The 22,942-nt window shown below is 36.1% G+C and overlaps 1 protein-coding gene and 1 pseudogene across 3 annotated transcripts; one reads left to right on the top strand and one right to left on the bottom strand.

Moving 5' to 3' along the window:
• The first annotated feature begins 7,581 nt into the window (after nucleotides 1–7,581).
• Nucleotides 7,582–19,315, top strand: LOC128681580 (uncharacterized). Of its 3 annotated transcripts, none has more exons than XM_053765593.1 (6): nucleotides 7,582–7,789; nucleotides 12,255–12,382; nucleotides 13,543–13,685; nucleotides 14,741–14,885; nucleotides 15,709–15,802; nucleotides 19,118–19,315. In XM_053765593.1, the coding sequence occupies exons 1-6, from the start codon at nucleotides 7,747–7,749 to the stop codon at nucleotides 19,189–19,191; spliced, it is 627 nt and encodes a 208-aa protein (XP_053621568.1). In that variant the 5' UTR covers nucleotides 7,582–7,746; the 3' UTR covers nucleotides 19,192–19,315. The 3 variants fall into 3 exon arrangements, with proteins under 3 accessions (XP_053621568.1, XP_053621567.1, XP_053621569.1); XM_053765592.1 differs by having other exon boundaries at nucleotides 15,709–15,820; XM_053765594.1 differs by having other exon boundaries at nucleotides 7,582–7,803; nucleotides 15,709–15,820.
• Nucleotides 18,367–19,110, bottom strand: LOC135309986 (uncharacterized; annotated as a pseudogene).
• Nucleotides 19,316–22,942: the final 3,627 nt, after the last annotated feature.

The following is a 22,942-nucleotide window of genomic DNA, read 5'->3' as shown; positions in this document are numbered from 1 at the left end:
ATAATGTAATTTTAATCACACAGTTGACCTCTAATGGCAGCTTTTTGCTTATTAAGAATTTAATTAGGCTGTGAATAACGTTGTGGGTTACATAATTATCTACACATGCGAGATTTTATTTTGTAACAGTTTGATAGTCCGTAATAAAATAAAAATAAAACAGAAAAGTAGGGCATTACAACTTGTAATAGAAAAAATGTTTTTTAAATACGCCGAGAAAGAAATAAGAAACGCATGTACAAACTTATTTTCGCATTTACAACATTACTAGCTGCGGGGCTTCACTCCCGTGGGAATTTAGGGATAAAGAGTACTCTTTTGTTATTCCAGGTTACATTCTATCCGTGTACCAAAATTTATATTTTATTTATTCATTTTCCTTGAAAAAACAAGTCCGCTTCGAGGAATACCTCGAAAGAGGAGGTAACAAACATACATAAATACATCCTTACAAACTTCCGTATTTATGATAATAGTAATACTTGTTTCCAAAACGTTATTCGACAAACAAATTTTATATAAACATTTCTTAATCCCACGTTCAAAAATTTTTTCCGTGAAACTGTCAACAGCCAGAGCGAAATAAAAAAAAAAAACAAAAATTCGAACACCGAACGCTCCATTGTCTCACGTCCGGCGAGCATTGGCGCGGAAGGCGGGAAGACGCCGTTGATTGGTGCAAATTGAATTTGGAACGCGCAGGAGGGGGGTATTGTCGCGTCGGCGATCGCTCGCTGATTGCTCGTTTGCGGCGGTGGCACTTTGTGGACATGGTCTTTGTTTTGTTCTCAATTTAAAATATTTAAAAAATCAATACTATATTGTGCACTTTTATTTTTGATATAATGCTAGTATTATCAGAAAATACTTGTTGTATTCAATGCTTGCTTGATCCCTCGTCGGGAGTCGATACATTTCAGGTCGAGATTATCATTACAAGACATTGTCATAAAAACTAAAGCATCGTGGATTTCAACTCTGCAGAACTAGGCGAAGTAGGTAAAATAACCATTTGGCGTTTGGTTCAGCTCTAGAATGGACCAGTCCACTCCAATGGACAAAGAGGGCTTAGGCAACAATAGCATTCCCAAGGAATGTTGTAGTCAAGCAGGAGCAGCCGGTTGACAAATCACAGCCGGTCTTTAAAGAATTAAGGTTTATTTTTCAGATTTACTCTGGGTTCAGCTGCGTCGCAGCCCCTACGGCAATCGTGAACACGGGAGAATGAGAAAAACACGTGCAGTTAAGTAAAAAGGCATTCCAAACACATATAAAGAAATAATAATTGATTACGAAGGTTCTCGGTACAGTAGGTATAGCGAAAAATGGTAACAAACATATATTGCACTAGATATTGCCCGGGACTTCGCTCCCGTGTTAATTTTGAGATAAAATATAGCCTATAGCAATCTTGGATAATGTACCTTTCTAATGGTGAAAGAATTTTTGAAATCGGTTTGGTAGTTTCAGAGATTACCCGCCTCAAACATAGGTACAAACTCGCAAACGCTTACCTTTTTATTATTATTATAATAATAGTATATAGATTTATAATTCTTAGTTAGAATAAAACTATGGAAGACGCATAGCGCAACATAAACTTCACCGCAGCCTTTTCAAAGACATCAACTTCAATTTCTGACGGATTCGGCAAACATTGATGGTTTTCCATTGCGGTAAATAAAATCACTCATACAAACTACTCAATGTTGTAACTGTACTCCTTTGTGAATGGTGTAATAAAGAGTTTATCTATCTAAATAAATAAATATATATATACATATTAGGACAACATTACACAGATTGAGCTAGCCCCAAAGTTCTAGACTTGTGTTATGGGATACTAACTCAACGAAAAACATACCAGACCCGAGCCAATCAGAAAAAGATCATTTTCCATCATGACCCGACCGGGGATCGAACCCGGGACCTCTCGGTTCAGAGGCTTCAGAGGCAAGCACTTTACCACTGCGCCACCGAGGTCGTCAAAATCATTGTTCATTCATTCGCGTCGGCGACAGTATGGAGCCGGTATAAAATGGATGAGCAGGCAGACCATCGTCCTTCCGTGTCCATCATCAGATCACCTCCAACGCCTCCACGCCCCGCCATAACAATTTAGCATTATTATCCGATTTACACATGCGTTTCAGCTCAATAGGAAACATGTTAATGAGAATTCTATGTGGCAAATTACATAAATAGAAAAATTTCACCCTTTTTAACACCATTTTCAACTTATAAGTGTAATCTATTCCAACAGAGAAACGTTTTTTAGACATGTGAGAACATGTTACGTAAGATACGTAAGTATCTACGACTGTTTGTTTTCCAAACAAAACAAAATAAAATAAATAAATAAATAAATAAATATCTGGCAGTTGTAAGTGTGTGGCGTACCAAAGTATGGGATGTTGGAGACGCGGTCATGAACCTAAAGAGGAACTGGGCAGGAAACCTGGCACGTCGGCGTAATGGCAGGCGGAGTAAAGTGCTGACTGAACGGTGGCCTAGGACAGGCGAGGGTGTCGGGCGACCTGTGATGAGATGGGGGGACGATTTAATGATCGTCGCAGGTGGTACATGGATGAGAGAGGCACAGGACAGAGGTTGGCTTACGCTAAGAGAGGCCTGTGCTTAGCAGTGGGCATAAATAGCCTGAAATGAGGTGTGGATGCCACTTGCGTTAGCACTGTGGCCATGAGCCATCTAAGTCGTACAGTTGGAACAGCATCAGACGAATATGAAATACGCTGTTTTAGAGTCATACTGCTATTTTGTGCCCTTAGCCGTTAAATTTCAAATGAGATTTTAAAACTAACACCAATGCCATATTACTATTAGTAATGTATTTAACTATCATCTTTTACAACTGAACACATGAATAAAAACATTAGAAATTCGTTTCCCGTAAGTTCCAAATTAAATCACTACTAGCGCCATCTAACCGCCGGTCTCATGAATACTACATGACCACTTACCGTATAGATGGCGTTGTAAGTAAATATATTACCGCTTTTATTGTTACGACTAGGGTTTCCATATATAGAAAAAACACACCAGAAATCCGTCAGAATTGCTTTAGTTATTATTCCTAGATAAATCCTGACAATTTTAATTCGCTATTTTAGTTAAATAAAGTGCAAAACAAATTATCTCTCTCCTTCGGAAGAAATAAATTCAAATTCAATAGTAATTGGCGAGTTTATTGGTCGAAATGAGATTAAAAAAGGAAATTAAATTATATTGATATGTAGCCTATTGCCTATGAGAAGTAAATCATATTTATAGCCTGCTAAATATTTATATTCTGTGCCCTAAGTACACAACATATTATTGTAATTATTAAACCTACAAATAGATATGAAATAAGACTTTTTGTTTTTCTTTAACCCCATATTATGAGCATTGTATTTTGTACAATCAAATAAAAATCAAAATTTATAAGTATTTATTTAAATCCTTCAGGTACTTCTTCCATAATAAATGTGGCGTGTGGTTCCACCCTAGAATAGAACCACTCCATATCCGTCCGTGGATTTCGTACCAGGCAACACATAGTTTTGACAGCTGATAGACAACAATAGCATTTCTAAGGAGGTCGACGTCAGACAGGGAGAATAACATCATAGACAAATCTTCAAAATTTTAATGTTCATTTTTTATGTTGACCCCTGAGACGTCCCAGCCCAACACATTAGGATGAAAGAAAATCATAGACAATACTCAAAACGAAGTTTTCAAAGCCATGGTTACCCTACTTACGACCACTTTGCTTTTAGCAAATTGCACAATTTCTTAGCCCGACATATTTGTTTGGTTTTTCGTGGTAATTTGGCTAATGTGTCATAAAGATTTTTGGGCAATTTGCCGCGGATGCTGAGTGGGGATATTGCAACTCTTATAGTGTAATGGTGATGATACTTTCAATTGGCCTTTATCTAATTTATGTTATGGAGAATCAAAGTCAGCATTCAATTACTTATCAATACACGGAATGTACTACGTTAGAGCTCTTTGTTATGCCAGCTCCACACTGTCGCCGAACTCGGACACACGCCGACGCGAATGCGTGAACATTGCGTAGTTAGTATGAGTGCTATTATTTACCGCAATGAAAAACCAGCAATGTATACCGAATCCGCCAAAGTTTGGCAAACTATTCAATTTTTTTGAGTCATGTCAAACTTATTACTGATTCTCTTAAATTTGATTTAACTGTCTCAGACTCATATTAATATCGTAGGTACAACATTCCTTTTCAACATTTTGAAAGTATTAATTTTACTTAATTTATAAAGAAAATTATATAAGATATTTGTTATACCACGATCGCGATCAAACCTCGGAAGAAATGCTCCTTTGACGAGAATGCTTAATACCTACAATAAAATAAACGAAAAGTGTGACCTAGATATCCATTATGACACTCTCCGGAAGTTAAAAAAAAATATCCAGTCTTTCAATTAGAATTTGTATTTTTATATTAGTAGTTGTCATATACATATATTACTAAATTTAAATATAATTGAATTGTGTACTTTGCTTCATGATTTATATTTCCCTACTTTTCTTTTGTGATTGGTTCTTGTTTGTTGTTATAGTGTAAATTTTTGGAATGTTTGTACTTTACTTTTATAAATGCTGTGTTCACATGTAATTGGGTTGCATGCTAGATTAAGTACTTTTGAATGTATCAGATAATGTGAACATGTAATCTGTTGGTGTACCTTAAATAAATAAATTAAATTAAGTTTTCTTGTGTATTTTATGTGTGAATTAATATTGATGCGATTACATAATTTCATAAGCATGGATGACTAAAAAATCACTACCCGTGTAGATCAACAAAACACGCCCAGTGTTTCCGAAATTAAGTAAAAATTTAAACCAGCAGTAGGTACCTATGTACTATTATTCCACTTTTTATCTTCTTATATATTCTGTTTCGTGTACATAAATTGGTGAAAAAATAATAAACGTTGTACGGAGTTGGATGTCGTAGGTTAGGTTTACCTACGAATTTTGAATCTGTCATTCTTAGCGCGAATTTAGCGGCTGGCATCAATTGAAACAAAGTCTATTATTTATGTTTCAAATAAGCCAACACTTCAGGCACAGACATCAACTAGCACACATCCAAACAATAACAATCTGAATAATTCGCCCTTAACTTACGATACAATACAAGAGATTGCTAAGTTTAACTGCTGTATACGTTACGAGGATAGCTTTTTTATGTAAACGAGCCATTTATGTGTATGTAGGAGATCGGATTCAATGGGCTCCATAGGGCGGGGCGAGTGTTGGATTTGTGTGGAGATGTTAATACCCCAAATTATTTTTATATAGGATACACGTGTCGTAGCTTGCACACTTGCATCCCAGCTGCGTGTCCTACATGCCTGTAGCTGGCACGGCAAGCTTAACTAAGAGCGATCTGTGGCTCCTTCATATTTATTTAATTACAAAATACCAAATTAATTTTCATCTCTTGCATAAATCCGTATGACCCATTTGGAAAGCCATCAGTAGACTAACACACACACACAGTGGACACAGGTTGGTCGTTCGTTGCAATAGTTTGTATTTATAAAAAGACAACAAGACTGCGGCCTTTTACGATTTGTTTATTACATTTTGTTATCGCGAATTTTAATTGATTTTCTCTATCATTAATTACAATCATTTCTATGGATTCATTGCAAGATAAGCTTGTGAATATATATTATAATCAGCACTCGGATCACAATCATAACCTGTTTTGATATACCTTTTGACTATGTACATTATGTACTTTTATATATTATTAGAAAGAAAAAAAAAAACATTGTAAGAAACAATAATGGTAAGCCGATCTGGCATGATAGGGACCAACACTGTTCAAATGAGTTTCTTTCGGCATTTCTTCTCAGCAGTGGTCGTTCCGAAATGCCAGTAGTTTGTAGCTTGTGAGAAATAACTATAAATAAATAAATAAATAAATATATTACGACAAATTACACAGATTGAGCTAGCCCCAAAGTAAGTTCTAGACTTGTGTTATGGGATACTAACTCAACGATACTATATTTTATAATATATACATATATAGATAAACATCCAAGACCCGGGCCAATCAGAAAAAGATCATTTTCCATCATGACCCGACCGGGGATCGAACCCGGGACCTCTCGGTTCAGAGGCAAGCACTTTACCACTGCGCCACTGAGGTCGTCAAGTCATATAAAGATTGACGAGAAAAAGTGCCTGTGAAGGTCTAATTTCTGAATAAATGATTTGAATTTGAATTTGAACATTATCTATCTATAATAAAATTTGGAATATAATAGCCAGCTCTATATATGTTTTAGAAATTTAATCTGTATAATGTGTACGCCTGCTACTTGACTTGTGGCTGGCTCTTCTCGTTGTTACCAATTTTCTTTTACCAACGGATATAACAAAATACACCCTTATTACCACAAACATAAAGTTTTCTTTGGCTGCTATATTGCATATGCACAAAACAGATTTCTCAAATATTGTAATGGCGCCAAATCTCCATGAGAGCGGATCTAAATCGGCCATATTGGATTTCATTTGCCGCCCTCCTCTGCCTTTTCTTTGTGAAAAATATTTTATACGTAGGTACAATACAAGTTTTTATACAAATTATGCAAAATCGAAAATTAAAATTATCTAGTAATAAGTTGCTGGTCGAAGACACATACCAGTAATAACCCGGTTCCAACCCGGAAATTAGTACATAATAAATGCATCCTTTGCATATTATATATAATTGCATACATATTACATATAATTGCATATATATAATTGCATACATATTTGAACAGTCAAAACAAAACACTTAAACTAAGCTGTCGTTGTCAATGTTAAAACTACAAATTTCGAAGCCAAAACTAGGTACAAATTCTTAGCCAAACACGTAAAAAGTGTATTCATCGTTATATTAGATCGATTAGGGGACTGGTTTTTATGAGTATATTGGTATATATTGCTTATATGATCACACCCACAATCCAATGACGATATTAAAATTTATTATCTATTAATCCCCGATCTCGTCGTTAAAGAGGAATTATAATCATATCTATTTCATGGCATCATAAATTTTTATGACGTTCATATAAAAATGTCAACGGCTCCAGACTTTTAGGGTTTTAACCGAGTCATTAGGGTGAATTTTAGGTTTTGTTAGGCTTTATATATATCATGGAAAAAAAATTTTGTATATCTGCGTTTTAATGGTAATCTGTACAATAAACTGTACTCCTACTGAGAAAGTACTTTTAATTTCCACTTTAAATTATTTAAATAATTTGATAGAGAAGTATAAAAATCTGAAAGACACTAGACATTTCGGGATCAAATTATATTTCGTAGCGCTGCTGTTTTAAAAACAAAAGTTAAATGTCTCTGTCGCTGTCGACTGTCATCGGTTTGTCATTTTAGTGAAAAGTCTTGAAATAGATGGCGCCACTTCCTAGCGCTATAATACTGCTAAAATTAAAAGGTTACTATCACAAATCATCCCGGTTTTATCGAAGCTATTTTTAAGTTATCCGTACTTCTTTTACTTAGTTTTGAAATGTGAGAGGTGCTAGTAGGATGTGATGTGATTTTAATTTACAACGAACTTTTATTTTATTATTTTTGTTTAATTATCGCTACGTTTTACCTTGACACGATGTGAATATGATCTACATTTCCTTAGCAGTGTTTTAGTGTGCAACAATTGTTAAAATGAAAGTGATTGAAGCGAAAATCGTCGTTTTGGGCTCACAAGGTAAAATAAGCCAGGTAACCGCAGCGAATTACCTACTCTACATGATGAAATAACAGTTTCGGCGATTAAATTTGCGTTCTTCTTGTGTACATAAATAAATAAATAGAAGGATAGAACTTTGTTTGCCAAACATTTGCCAAAAACATTTCCTTCCCAGGTGCCTTCCACTTGTGATTGTGCACTAAACTATGACATGCTTACTTCAGCGCTGTTCCCGAATAACTTTGATATCCTTTGATATAGGTGCATTTAAGAAAAGAGCCTTATCTTAACGCTTTTCCAAAAAGGCAATGCTTATGATGAATGGGGACCATTTTTCACCCGGATATGCTCTCTTACGTTATTACCGGATTTTTTTTATTTATAGTCAGATTCTCGGGGTAATACTTACTATCCAAAACCTAAAACAGAACATTTGACATTGTATTAAACCTGGGTACCCTTTACGAAAGTTTACCTGTAGTTTGTAGATTTTTGAAAAAGCATACATAAAGATAATTATATTAATTTCCCAAAAAGCTACAAACTACTGATAAAACTACTTTTAAAAAGGTTTCTTTTGACTTTGAAGGCAAATAAAGATTAATGCATTAATTTAACAAAAACTGCCTATTACCCCATACAATAATAATTTTAGTGATCAATATGTTTTTAAGTATGCAATCTCATAGTTGCATACAATCTAGTCAATTTAATATGCCATTCACCATATCAGTAATTTATTATCTATTGATTAGTGTTATCAGGATGTTGTAATTGCTTTATGTAGTCCAATTGATCTTCATACTCTTTTTATTTCTGTTAGGAAATCTTGTATAGGATAAAGAAATATTAATAAAGTGTTATAATTATAATGATTTAGCCTTTATTCAGACTCAAGTCACATTTTGGTAATGTTCAATTTTATTTTCACTTGCATCAACTCTGTCTCTCTGAGCGTATTCCCAGTTTCTTCGCCAGCCATTGAGTGTTGGAGCCCTGAGTCAGCTTTCCTTCTTTTTCGACTCTGCACGGTCATCAGCATTCCTAGTTGTTAGATCGCAGACTCATATAATCCTTGATGACTCTCAAACTCTCACTCATTCTATGATGTCTCCCTTTTGACGTGAAGGGCAAACAAATTTATATTTATGATATTTATATGGAAATAAATATTAACATAAAAAATAATTCCAGGCCTTGCCAGGCCTAGTCAGTTACCTAGTTGCACAGCCTAGTTGTAACTATAATAGTAAAATATGCACTCTTTGAATAACTGGTCTAACAACATTATAAAGATGACATAATGAATTGATTATGTGATGAATTAATGTTTTTTGCCATTGAATTTAATTATATATTAAATTATAGGATGTGCTATCTGCTTCCCCTGCACAGATTGTAAAAGTCAATCAAGGGAAAGGGTTGTAAATTGGAGATTCTTCTCATGTGGCTTCTTCTCGGCGATGTGCTAGAAACCTGTCACTACTTCTCTCTTCTTAATCTCAATTCCAACAAATAGTAGCTAAACATGTACTTCGAGTTTCGCAACCCTCGGCTATGTCTACCCCGCAAGGGATAAAAACGTGACCAGTGTATCTGTGTGACATAGTTTTCTGTAATTTACCATTTTTTACGTTCGTCTTCGTCAATACAATTGTGAAAACTACATCAGGTTTCATTTAGTAGTTTTTGCGCAATTGTCTGCACGTCAACACTATTTAGTATAAAACAAAATTGCCCTACGCGTCCATCTGAGTTTTATTTTATACGCAACGGTTTTTGATGCAAATTTCACTGTTATTTAGGCAATTTATAGTAGTTTTATAGACTTCGGGCTGGATCGCTAGTAGTCAATTAAATGATAGATTTAAAATTATTCAAGTGACCAGCAGGTCGACCACCTGACGACTCGTGTTTTATGTTTCATTGTAGCCCCCCAGAACTCAACAAGAATTCTAATATAAATATACTAGGTTCGTAGATGGCGGTAACGTAAAACTCATGCCAACATCGGGATTCGCAGTTCTACGCTTGACTTAGCAAATAGGTTTGTTAGATAAGCTCGTAACTGGATTAAACCGTCAAGTGTCCAATTGTTCTACAGCACTGATAACCCTACTGCTATACTATTTATTTTAGGCCCAGCGTGCCTCAACTGTATCACTGCCTTCAACTCTAACTAGGGTTTCCCGCCAAAATCAGGTAGTCTGTCTGGCAACGATGTTTCTTTGGATTGCTTTTGTTTCTTGTGTCCGACTCTTGTTTAAACTACCAAGCTACCAAGCGACATTTGTGTTTGGGGAAAAACGGGACGTGACACAGCGGGAAACGGGATGGGACACGTAGCGGGAAACGGTAAAAGGAAGGAACGTGAGATAGACAGTGAACTGATTTCAAATAAATTTCACCACTCCCGCATGATACGGTACAAACTAAATGACTGAAATATATTCATTCTTTTTTTTAGAGCAAAATTCACGCATGTAAATACTTGTATTGTTTAGTAGCTTTTGCCCGCGAACTCGCCCGCGTGAATTTCCCACGGGAACAGTTATTTTCCCTGTATGAAAAGTACCATATGTCCTTCTCCACACTTCAAACTACATGTATGCAAAATTTCAAGAAGTTTGGTTGAGTAGATAGAGCGTGAAGAGGCAACAAAGAAACAAAGAAAAACTTACATTTATAATATTAGTTAGGTACCGTATATATACATATATATGGTACAGTATGAGTTGAACCAAATCAAGTTAGGGGCCACAACGGTTTACATAAAACGATGGATCGCAATGTGCGTCTGTGCGTAAAGCCGTGACGGCTGCGGCGCCCTGTAACTCAACTCCGCACGGTGGTAACTGTAATGTGAAGCCTGCTTGCTTGAACGTTTTAAAAAATATGACATGCTAGCTGCGCTGCGAGGCTTCGCTCCCGTGGAATTTCGGGATAAGAAGAAGTGCCAATGTGTTATTCCAGGTTATATTCTACCCGTGTACCAAATTTCGTAACCGTCTAGTAGATTTTGCGCGAGAGTTTTAACAAACATACATATTATACACAATTTTACATGCTCACAAACTTTCGCATTTATAATAGTAGGATAAAGGGTTATTTTTAAAACACAAGTAACCTCGCTGAACTGGGTGACATCATACACAACGAGGATTCGATACAGTGGCTTAGCTAGGTAACCTAGGGCCCTGGGGCAAATAAAAATCAACAGCGATGTTTGAAGCGGGTAATCTCCGAAACTATCGAACCAATTTCAAAAATTCTTTCACCATTAGAAAGGTACATTATCCAAGATTGCTGTAGGCTATATTTTATGTCGAAATTCCCACTGGAGCGAAGCCCCGGGCAACATCTAGTCATAATAAAACTGCAAGTGGGCTATGTCTTGAACAGACAGGTGATATTCATCGTCAATCTTGGATGTTTATCTATACATATATGTATTCGTTATAAAATATACACAAGTCTCGAACTTACTTTGGGGCTAGCTCAATCTCGCTCGGTGGCGCAGTGGTAAAGTGCTTGTCTCTGAACCGAGAGGTCCCGGGTTCGAACCCCGGTCGGGTCATGATGGAAAATGATCTTTTTCTGATTGGCCCGGGTCTTGGATGTTTATCTATATATGTATATGTTATAAAATATAGTAACGTTGAGTTAGTATCCCATAACACAAGTCTCGAACTTACTTTGGGGCTAGCTCAATCTGTGTGATTTGTACTAATATATTTATATTATATTATAAAAAAAATCTGTGTGATTTGTCCTAATATATTTATTTATTATTATTTAAAAATAACTAAACACAAGTAGCCGAAAAGTTATCACTCAGATAAGTTACTGGAAACCACGTGTATTTGTCGAAGATTAGATAAAGTTGGGGAGCTGAAAGCAGCGTCGGTTTTCATCACAAAAATAATACGATACACTCTGAGACTTAACTAGGTAACGGCTGAAAATCAGTACTGGGCATTTTTGCTTAGCGCAACACTGAGCTGTTGCCTATTGAGACCCGCGCGCACGCCTAGTAACCTTACCTAAGTCTCTCTTACCTTCTTCGTGTGTGTGTGTGTATCACAATATTTTTTTTTATTCAATTTTGGATGATATACAAAACTTTAGAATGATAAGACTACACTCTTCTAGATACAATATTTTTTTTTTTAATCCAATCTGTCCCACTAAATACAACTATAAAAAACTAGCTGCGCCACGGGGCTTCACTGGAAATTAAGGGATAAAAAGCACCCTATGTGTTATTCCAGGTTATATTCTACCCGTGTACCAAATTTCATAACAATCCGTCCGGTAGATTTTGTATTAAAGAGTAACAAACATACACGCATACATCCTCACAAACTTTCGCATTTGTAATATTAGTAGAATAGTTATTGATATATATATATATATATATATATATATATATATATATATATATATATATATATATATATATATAATACTTGTGACGTTTCAGGGGTAGGCAAAACCAGCCTGGTAGTTCGTTATATCGGCAAAATGTTCTCCAAACACATCTCACCGACAATCGGCGCTTCTTTCTTCACGTGCAATATCAATGTTGACGACGCGAGGGTAAAACTACAGGTTTGTATGTGCGAATCTTACTCCGTGGTCAATATATATTCTATGTAATATTTTCAATCAAAACAATTAAAAATAAATAATTATTGAGTTGATCTCGGGGTTCCGGGTCCATTAACGGATATGCCAAGCAATCCGCCATTGGCTCTGCGCCTCCGCACCCGCGCGCGCCAAATACCACCGCGCGTTTTGAGGAAAAATCAGTTACAATTTTCATATCGGCATGCGAATCTTGAGAGTAGCGGCGTTACACGGCCCACTAAATTGCTAGATAAGTGATAATAATCAAATCCTTCCAATTAACGTGACTGGCCATCCGACTCGAGTGTAAATACAATCCAATGCCTGTGCATTTGGCGCTCATGGTAGAAGAACATCAAAGACGCCTAAGCATACGCTCACCACGCGGAGCTCGAGGTGCGCGAAGCTGTACGGTGTTTGCCAAATGAGACTTCTCACCAATGTGCGTAGTGCAACTTTGCTATTTACTTCTCTCGATTCGCAGCGAGACACAGCTAACCAATCACAGCGCGCCACTGTGACGCTACGACAACCGCCGCAATGTGATTGGTTCGCTTCGTCCCACTTCGGATCGACTCGACAATGAGAAGTGGAATGCAAACCCGCACTTCATACAGTTGACTGTCTAGATAACCTGTCGCCATCAAAATCCTTATAATCAATATCTTCAGGGAGTTTATTGTAGAACTTTACGCTATACAAACTTGGTAATTTGTATAGAGCTAAGTTATACAAAAACTCGTGTGGCAAATATTTGATTCACAGGCGTCTCAACCTTTGCACCACCACCGCTTCCATTTCTTCTTCAGAGTCGTATTCCTCATGGCTGAGGGTCGTGGTCATTACGTGGAATGAAACACACATAACAACTTGGCATTATTAATGAAGTGGTTTGCCATTGCCTTCTCCATTTCACACACAAGTTAATAATCAACCAGTATGCAGGTTTCCTCACGATGTTTTCCGTCACCGGAAGCAAGTGGTGGTCGATGAAAACTACTATATATGAGTCAGATTTGTATACAAACTCATGTGGCACGAGTAGGATTCGAGCCTGGGACCTTTCGATCCACAGGCGGGCGTCTTAACCATTACACCACCATCGCTTCCAATTAGAAGCCTTTTAAACCATTTTTTTCCAGGTGTGGGACACAGCAGGGCAGGAAAGGTTCAGGTCTATGGCTCCGATGTACTACAGGAATGCTAACGCAGCATTACTGGTCTTCGACATCAGCAGCGGGAGCAGTTTCGCTGCCATCAAGAGTTGGGTGAAGGAGCTTCAAAGGTATACCTTATCTTTCTCTCTGTCATTCTCTCATCACCGCCTGTCACCGGTTGCGTTCGGGGCTGTGGCGCCCCAAAGCCCAGCGTAAGTGGTATTGCGTAGTTTGTATGAGAGCCTTTATTTACCGCAATAAAGATCCAGCAACGTATGCCGCAATATGCCAAGTTTGGCGAACTGTATCGCAATCTAGTGATCCTACTTATCATACATGCGACAGTTTGTGAGGATGTATGTGTGTATGAACGTATGTTACTGTTACTCTTTCACGCGAAATCTACTAGACTGTAATGAAATAAATTGAATTATTGAAAATGAAAAAAAAATATAAATTGACGCGAAAAAGCGCCTGTGAAGGTCTAATTTCTGAATGAAAATGGTTTGAAATTTTGTACATACAATTGGTAGAATATAACCTGGAATTACACATGGTGTACTTTTTTCCCGAAACTCCCACGGGAGCGAAGCCCCGGAGCGCAGCTAGTCTTTTAACGTGACTAAGCTCGCTGACTATAACCGGGTCAAGCACTTGTATCCTCATTTGTGGTTGAATGCCAATACTATGGTCTGTAGTACTCGCTGCGGCTTCACCCGCTTAAATTCCCTCGGGAACAGGTTTTTCTTCGTATTAAAATGGAATTGACTGAATTAAAATATTCATAGCGCATTTAAAATACACACAGCGCCATCTAGTGTTTTATTGCAAAGTTTTATTAACATTTAGCGCCACCTTAAAATACGTACAGCGCCATCTAGTGTTTTATTGCAAAGTTTTTTAATTAACATTTAGCGCCACCTTAAAATACAGCGCCATCTAGTATTTTTATTTTTGACGCCATTTTCACGAATACACGTGTTTCCCAAATGCAAATCCCACGGGAATAATAGATTTTTCCGGGTTGAATGGTACCCTATGTCCTTCTCCATACTCTTAATTATATACATACATGTGTAATTTCAAAAACATCCCTTGAAGCGGTAATAAACAAACTTACTATAAGCATTTATATTATTAGTTGGGATAATATTTTTTGATTTGATTGTGTCTGTATGTCCAGCAACGTGCCGGAAACGATGGTGCTCTCGCTGGTGGGCAACAAGTGTGACCTGGAGGACGCCCGCGCAGTGTCCCGCAGCGAGGCCACGCAGTACGCTGCCTCCATCGGAGCGTATTACTGTGAGACCTCGGCTTTGCATGACCAGGTACATTAGATATTAGACATTTTTGATAATATAAATATATTAGGACAAATCACACAGATTGAGCTAGCCCCAAAGTAAGTTCGAGACTTGTGTTATGTGATACTAACTCAACGATACTATATTTTTATAACATATACATATATAGATAAACATCCAAGACCCGGGCCAATCAGAAAAAGATCATTTTCCATCATGACCCGACCGGGGATCGAACCCGGGACCTCTCGGTTCAGTGGCAAGAACTTTACCACTGCGCCACCGAGGTCGTCTACTCGTATAATCGTGATAAATAAATAAATATTAGGAGGATAAATAAATATCCGGAAAAAGAGTAAAAATGCATCTCTGGGAGAGCAATACATATTACGCCTTTAACTGTAGAGACTCTTGGAACTTGGGGGTGCGGATGCAAAAGCCCTTTTAGAAATTTCCGCACGCCGTCACGGGGACTTACCATCATCTCTTCATGTGATTCAGTCCAGGACCTAAACTGATCCGCATCGGTAATTCGTACCATCAAGTTGACATAACCATCCATTATATATTATAAATACCTAACTTGTGGAAAATGTATGGATCAGCTGATTTTTTTTGTCGCGATTTCAAGGTTGCTTCCATACGAAAAGTTGTTCAGTACCGTCGACTGAGCGTGCAGATACAATAATGCCAATGTATCAGAAATCACTTTGTATGTTATAAAATATAGTATCGTTGAGTTAGTGTCCCATAACACAAGTCTCGAACTTACTTTGGGGCTAGCTCAATCTGTGTGATTTATGCATGCATTTTTCCTCATATAACATTGTTTATTTCCATGTTCCAGGGCATAGACCAAGTATTCCTGAAGACTGCTACTGAACTCCTCGAGTTGTCAGAGACAAACAGCATGAGCTCACTGCGATCGTACCACTCCGACGGTGAGGGGCTGTCCACGGGTAATCACGTATTTGAGAAGCATGCTTCTCTACTCAAAAAACATCTATTTTGTGTCATATCTATATAATATCACTGTAGTACCTGTCAGAAGTACGCTTCTGCGTTTGAGAAGCTTGCTTCTGTACTCTAAAATAAATAATATATGAACTTTATAGTCCATAAACACATTAGGTACACAAAGAATAGAGTTTAGGTACATATGGAGCAAAGGCGGACTTATTGCTCAGCAATCTCTTCCAGCCAACCTTTGGGTAGAGAAGAGGAACAAATTAGCGTAGGGGTGGGCACAGCAACCAGCAAATACAATACACAACCGAATATGAACCTGATACAGAAATTCTGAAGACGCTCAAGCTTATTGAGTTGCTCCTCTGTAATATTACAATAACATGAATTATAGCATAGTCGAGGATTGGATGAAGTAGTGACTGAGCCAGTGAAATTTTGGTCAATGCCTATCAATTGGCAGAAAGTTTTTTAATATCATGAATGAACCAGCCGATGCAAAAATCCTCCTACTGACTTCGGATATTTGAGATGACCATCAAATATAATGCCAAGGTTTTTAACTCTGTCACTGTAGCTTATGTCAACTCCATTAAAAGTTATTGGTGTAGTGTACGCCAGTCTATTCTAGAAATATTCCAAGCGCTCCCTATAATTATTGCTTGTGTTTGAGAGGGGTTAACAATAAGACCATGTTTCCTACTCCAATCAGATATGCGGGACAGATCTTCTTTTACCATTATGATACCATTTGGCAGATCTTCCAATGCAGAGTGACAGTGTATTTGCTGATCGTCTGCGTATTAATGATAGGAAGTGCAGAGTTGAAAGGAAATGGAGTTAATAAACAAAGCAAATAATAATGGGGATAGCACACCACCTTGGGGAACACCGCATAACGTGTGACACCAGGAAGAATAATGATTCTCGATGCGTGTACCCGTTGCCGTCGCCCATGAAGATAAGAATGAAACCAGTCAATAGCTGAAGGAGATATGTTCAGTGAATGCATCAGTGCCAAGAGAACATCAAAATCCACGGTATTAAACGCATTACTGAAGTCGAGGAGCGCCAAGATAGTAACTTGCGAATTGTCGATGCCGTGACGGTTATCATTAGTAATTTTGACTAAGGCAGTGGTCGTACTATGTCCTGCACGGAATCCGGATTGGAAAGGATTAAGGAGATTATTTCTAACCAAGAAAGAATTAAACTGGGATTGGACTAAGCGTTCTAGGGCTTTGGGGAGGAATGGAAGAATGGAGATTGGACGGAAATCCGACACTGAAGTCGCATTCGATTTTTTAGGAATCGGAGTAATGTTCGCACTTTTCCAAGCCGATGGGAAGGAACCAGAGGATAGGTTAATAATACTGGTAATAGTGGGCAATAGGGTGTCAAGGATTGGCAGGATCATCTTACTACTAATGTCATCAGTTCCAACCGCATTAGAAGACACCGGTAGCAAACTCTTGTGAACATCACTAGCAGCAACTTTACTAAAAGAAAAGGGAGCATAAGCTAGGAGTTGAAAGTACCTATATTATCTAAAAACTCATCAAGGGGCTCCGGGATGGAGTGGAAACTATCATCCGTTAAGGTTAACAATTTGATACTATCATCGAGTTCAGTATTCATATAAGAATAATATAAAAAATAAATCAATAATATAATTATATATATTAAAAAAAATGTAATATATAATATTATTACTTATTTACTATAGGTACAAATATGTACAATGTTCAGTAAAGCATCTACCCGCCAGCAGAGAAATGGAACTATTCAATATGACAATAAAAATTAGACGAAACAACAAACAAATTATCTTGTGGTAAACCTAAGTGAATACAGTAAGTTGCGGTAAGCATTTACTATTGTTGATCACAAATCGGAGCAAAAACATTTTTTCTTTTATTCACTTATTCATTACAAAAGATTTCGGTACAGGTAGGTAGCAGGGTCGCACCATTTAAGTTAATAAAACCTGTATCTGGTGAGTCCCACTCTTCTATAACAAATGGCAAAACTTTCATAACAAATACATTTGACATGAAAGTTTTGCCATTTGTAACAATACATTTGATATAATACCATGCAATTTAAGAGTATATAATATTTAATTTTTTATTTATTTATTCATTCATATTTATTAACTAAAACGTTTATTCATTATTTATTTACGTAATATTATTTTATTTTACTAGAAGTAAAATAAAATCAATTTTTAAAAAACACAAGTCTATAAGAAAAATAAACAATAAATGACAATGACAGTAGTGACACAACACGTCAACGTCACTCCTTAAAACAATTAAAAGTTGGTGTGAAGTGAATAAAATTACCTTTATTCTGATGAAAACAAGAAGGGTAGTTTTATGGAGTATCTGTGCAAGTATGTAGTTTTATCACTAACCTTCAATCCAAGATGTAGTAAACGGCTATAAAAAGGAGTACCGCGAATATTCAAACTGTGGGAAATGAACAATCACTTATCGCCAGACGCGACAACCGCCACCGATGAAGCAGCATTGCACAGGCGGCTCACTTCAGAGCATGAAAAGACACGATGCTTAACTCCGGTCCATGGTCCAGCATTTGTTGACGCCAAACTGTTCGCGAGCTGCCATAAACGCATCATGCCGCCCCTTCGTGAGGAATTCCGAGATGGTTTTGCCGGTCCTCTTCAGTCTCGCTTTAGCAGCCCAGAACTTATCCTTCATCGCCAGGCTGACAAATTCGACGAGAATAGGCCGAGGTTTTCTGGCGTATCGATTGCCCCAAACGATGAGATCGACAGACGTCATCCACCCTGAAGTTGGAAATTTTCAACTTGTCAGCTGCCAAGCCTGCAATGACTGGTGCAATGGTGGTCCTTCTGGTTCTCAGCTACCCCATGTATGAGAAGGATATTCCGTTGTCCACACATTTCTAGGTGATCAACCAACCTCTCGACCTCACCCTGCCGCTTAGCAAGAACTTCAAACTGATGTTGGAAGTCAACCATAGTGGTTCCCATAAAATTCTTGAATGAAGTCTCCAGACAGTGATTTGACTGGGTGTTGGGTTGGCCTTTTGCATGTCCTTTTAGAATTCCGCCATTGTTGTGTTGAAGTGGCCCATCATTTGTTCCATTGATTTTTTTAGTGAATCCATAAATCAAGATATAGTTATTATTTTATCATTAAAAATTACCTTTATATGTAAAGATAATAATACAAATTAATTAAAAAGCAAGAGAGCTTAAGAACTTGAATTGACAGGGTTAAAATAGATGATGAACATTTCAGGATCGCCGCCAGAACTAGCGGCGTCGGCGCCGGCGCTGGCGTGCGGTGAGCTGCAGCGCAACGCGTGCTGCTGACTCCTACTGGAATTTCATCACCGCTGGAACGCTGCTGTTGCCTGTCAGCTGCCAAGGCTACGATGCAGGTAAACATGTGCTGCTGACTGTACTTCGTACTCAGTGATTTCACAATTTACTTATGCTCAACTTTATTGTCTGTCAAGAAAGAGAAAAAACATATTTTTACTATGTACTTTTTTTTCAATTGCCATAGGGTAGTTGACAAGGTCAGAGAATAGTAGAAAATATTTATAATTGAAATAAAATAGATTTATTTAAGATAAATAAGATAATTCATGGACTGTAACAATACAGCTGGATCATTAGTTGGAAAGTCCATTTTAAAAAAGTATGAAATTATAAAAATAAATTTAACCATCATAAAAAACAAAACCAAATGTAACAACTTTTATTAAGAATCACCATAAACGTAATATTTAATGTAGCTGTCGAACAAACGTAGCTTTCTTAGCGAACATTTTAGCACGTTGTGACGTCACTCCTCACTCCATTAGTACGGAGCGTCTGGACGAGTCAAAAAATGTGATTTTTTTGTCATATCTTTGAAATCATTGTCATTATCACAGTAATATTTTCGCATGGGCCTTCGAATAGTCATCAAAACAAAAAAAAACATAAACACGCAGTGTTTTATTATTTTCATTTTCTTGACAGACTGACAGTTTCTACACTAATATGTGTGTAAAAAATTTAATATAATTTAGTATTTACTTTACATGCGATCAAAATGTAATCTAATTGAATCTGTTATAATAATCCATGTTATAGTTGTTAATTTATTGTCTTGTCTATGGAAATTAGATATATTTTTACAATATTTTATTTGACTTGCAATGTAACTATGTCCCTATGTCTCGGGTGGAATCTTGCAACTCAATTTCGATGAAGATATCTTCAACCGATTGAGCTGAAATTTTGTACACACGTTTTGTTTGGACAATGTGTTAGTATGATAAGCATGATCTGTTAGTACACTCAGGAACGGCTCCACACGTGGGAACCCCTCAACGGTTTACAGCGCGGACATTATATTTTTGTCACGTGTTGAATGCAATATGATCTCTCTGACAATAAAAGCATTGTGTCAAAAATTATATAGACATGATTTATTTTTTGAAATCAAATATTTTTTTAAAATTCGGCGAAACATGTTTCAACTAAAATTCGTTGGTGTTTTTGCCACAGTTGAAGTTGAACCACGGAATCAGTGGGTGCTCCGTACAACGAAATACTTACTGAATCCATGAGTTGAACCTACATTTTGACAAGATATCATCTTTATGTCTATTTTATGTTTTATGTAATTCTAAATAATAAGCACTGTTGAATATTTTTATTGTTAAATCGAAAATAAACTCTCCCTAATGAAATTTTGTTACGTAGGCAATAATCTTATTGATAAACATTTAAATAAAATATAGACAAAATGTATATTTTATATGAACTGTTATTCGTAAAAACGATAAAAGGTACTTCAAGCTAAAGTGTTTTCTCTCTTTCTGTCAATACCAAATTTTGTGAAGTGTGATAGAGACCAAACATACTTTAGCTTGGTATGCTTTATTTTGTGAAAATTCGGGTTATTTTTTTATCACAATTATGTCACAACTATTTATAATAATTTCTGGGACCACTATATAGTAATTCTTATAAAAACATTTATATACATTACATATTACAAACTGTGGACTCGATAAATATTATAATTTACCAATTTTGATAGCATTTTTGATCACGTTAAACAGGAAAAGTCCGCCATTTTATACTTACCCTTCTTGTTACGTACTGGATGTTGCCCGGGGCTTCGCTCCCGTGGGAATTTTGAGATAAAATATAGCCTATAGCAATCTTGGAAAATGTGGACCTTTTTAATGGTGAAAGAATTTTTGAAATCGATTCTGTAGTTTCGGAGATTACCCGACTCAAACATACAAACTCACAAACGCTTACCTCTTTATAATTCTTGTTATATATGTACTTTTAACATGTATTCTTTGTACAATAAACATAAATATAAGCAAAGAAGTAACCGAAATGGCGAAAATAAAATCAGCCGTTCCATACAATAAATGCCTAACTTGAAGAAAATGTATGGATGATCACATATGAGTTTTTTTTTTCGCGATTTCATACTCCCATACGATAGTGTTCAGTATCATGCACTGAGCATGTAGACAAAAAGTTCACACCTATATAAGTATGTCTTTAAATGTAAAATACATTCTAACTAATTATAAATGCGAAAGTAAGTTTGTTTGTTCTTCACGCTTTTTAACCAATGTTCTTAAAATTTTGCATACATGTAGTGTGAAGGAGAAGGACATAGGGTAATTTTCATCCCATAAAAATTAATGTTCCTGTAATTTACGAGGGCAAAGCCGCGGGCAAATCTAGTAGTATTATAAATTACAAACACTTATATACTACATAAGTCTTCCTCGACTATTGTTAATTATGTTACTTTGTTGTTTTGATATATAATTTTTCACAAAACCTGTGGCATAATCAATGTGTGAAGCATTATTTTAAAATATTGTTTACAATTTTTTTACACTTTAAGTAGTATTTTAGTTTAATTTTACAATAAATGTTCGATGGTATGAATTTATTTGATTATTATGTGAAATATTGTTTTAATTAGATGTTACCTAATATTATGTTGACACAGTACGTAACATGTGATATTAATATTAAAACGTATTTTATACGAATATTCGTTGTTTTTTTTTTTCCTCAAACGATAATTTGTATTTTTGAAAAAAGCGATAAATAAACAAACCAAAGAAATTATTGACATAACTCCATAAAACAACTGAAAATTTATCACATTATTTAGAAAATAATGTGTTAATTTGATTTTTAAATTTAAATATATTTATTTAGAAAATAAGAACAAATTTAACAATGTAAAAGTATTGTATGTATGGCACCTTAAATTAATATAATATAAATATCAGAATTTAAATTTATTTAAAAAGCACCTCAGGTGCTTTTTAAATAAATTTAAATTACTGATTGAGAAATGTTATTATAATTTAAATGATTTTTAGTGATGATAAGAATTTAGTTACTTTTATTCGATTTTGTTTTGTGGGCATGTAGCATGATCTCCATTTAAATGTGCATACCCGTGGACGGTGAAACATGTAGGATTAAGATTTTCTTTTAACACCACATTGCGAAAAAAAAGTAAACTCATGTTTTTGCAAATAAATAATCTGTCTTGACGAATAACGAGAAATAATGATTTCTCATTCAAGATTTGTTTACTTTTTGTTTACTTTTTGTCCAAGATAAATAGGGCATATCTTATTATATGTACTACTCATCCGTCATCCATATAGATTTCTTGGTCTTTCGAGTCAAGACATGCAGTTTCACACAAATAAAAACACATATTCAAACAACACTTTTATTAAACAACCATTAGTATCCATTAGGACACGTAATTTCACTCACAACAACGCATATTAGCGATTTTTTTAAATACGAGTTCAGTCAACGATTACCAAGAACAAAGGCAATATTTTACAAAAAGAAACAAATATATACATCAATAAAATAGGCACATATTAAAAATCACAACAAATGGAATGTCAAGTAAATTTTTATATAGTATGTAGATACGATCGGCCAAACTGCCCTGAACACAAAAAAGTATCATTTTCGATTGTGATATTTAAAACAGTCTTCATATAATGTCGATTGAAAGATCTATCACCGACTCTATCACTCTGTCACACTATCA

The sequence above is a fragment of the Plodia interpunctella genome, chromosome 27 (genome assembly GCF_027563975.2).
Source record: "Plodia interpunctella isolate USDA-ARS_2022_Savannah chromosome 27, ilPloInte3.2, whole genome shotgun sequence".
Lineage (NCBI taxonomy): Eukaryota > Metazoa > Arthropoda > Insecta > Lepidoptera > Pyralidae > Plodia > Plodia interpunctella.
The sequence above is the reverse complement of the archived record's forward strand: the minus strand, read 5'-3'. Positions and strand labels throughout refer to the sequence as shown.

Excerpts from the sequence above, each read along its gene's own strand:
- LOC128681580 (XM_053765592.1), top strand. The coding sequence starts at position 7,747 with ATGAAAGTGATTGAAGCGAAAATCGTCGTTTTGGGCTCACAAG. Across the intron at positions 13,686-14,740 it reads TGGGTGAAGGAGCTTCAAAG|CAACGTGCCGGAAACGATGG; the intron begins GTATACCTTATC and ends CTGTATGTCCAG. Across the intron at positions 14,886-15,708 it reads CCTCGGCTTTGCATGACCAG|GGCATAGACCAAGTATTCCT; the intron begins GTACATTAGATA and ends TCCATGTTCCAG.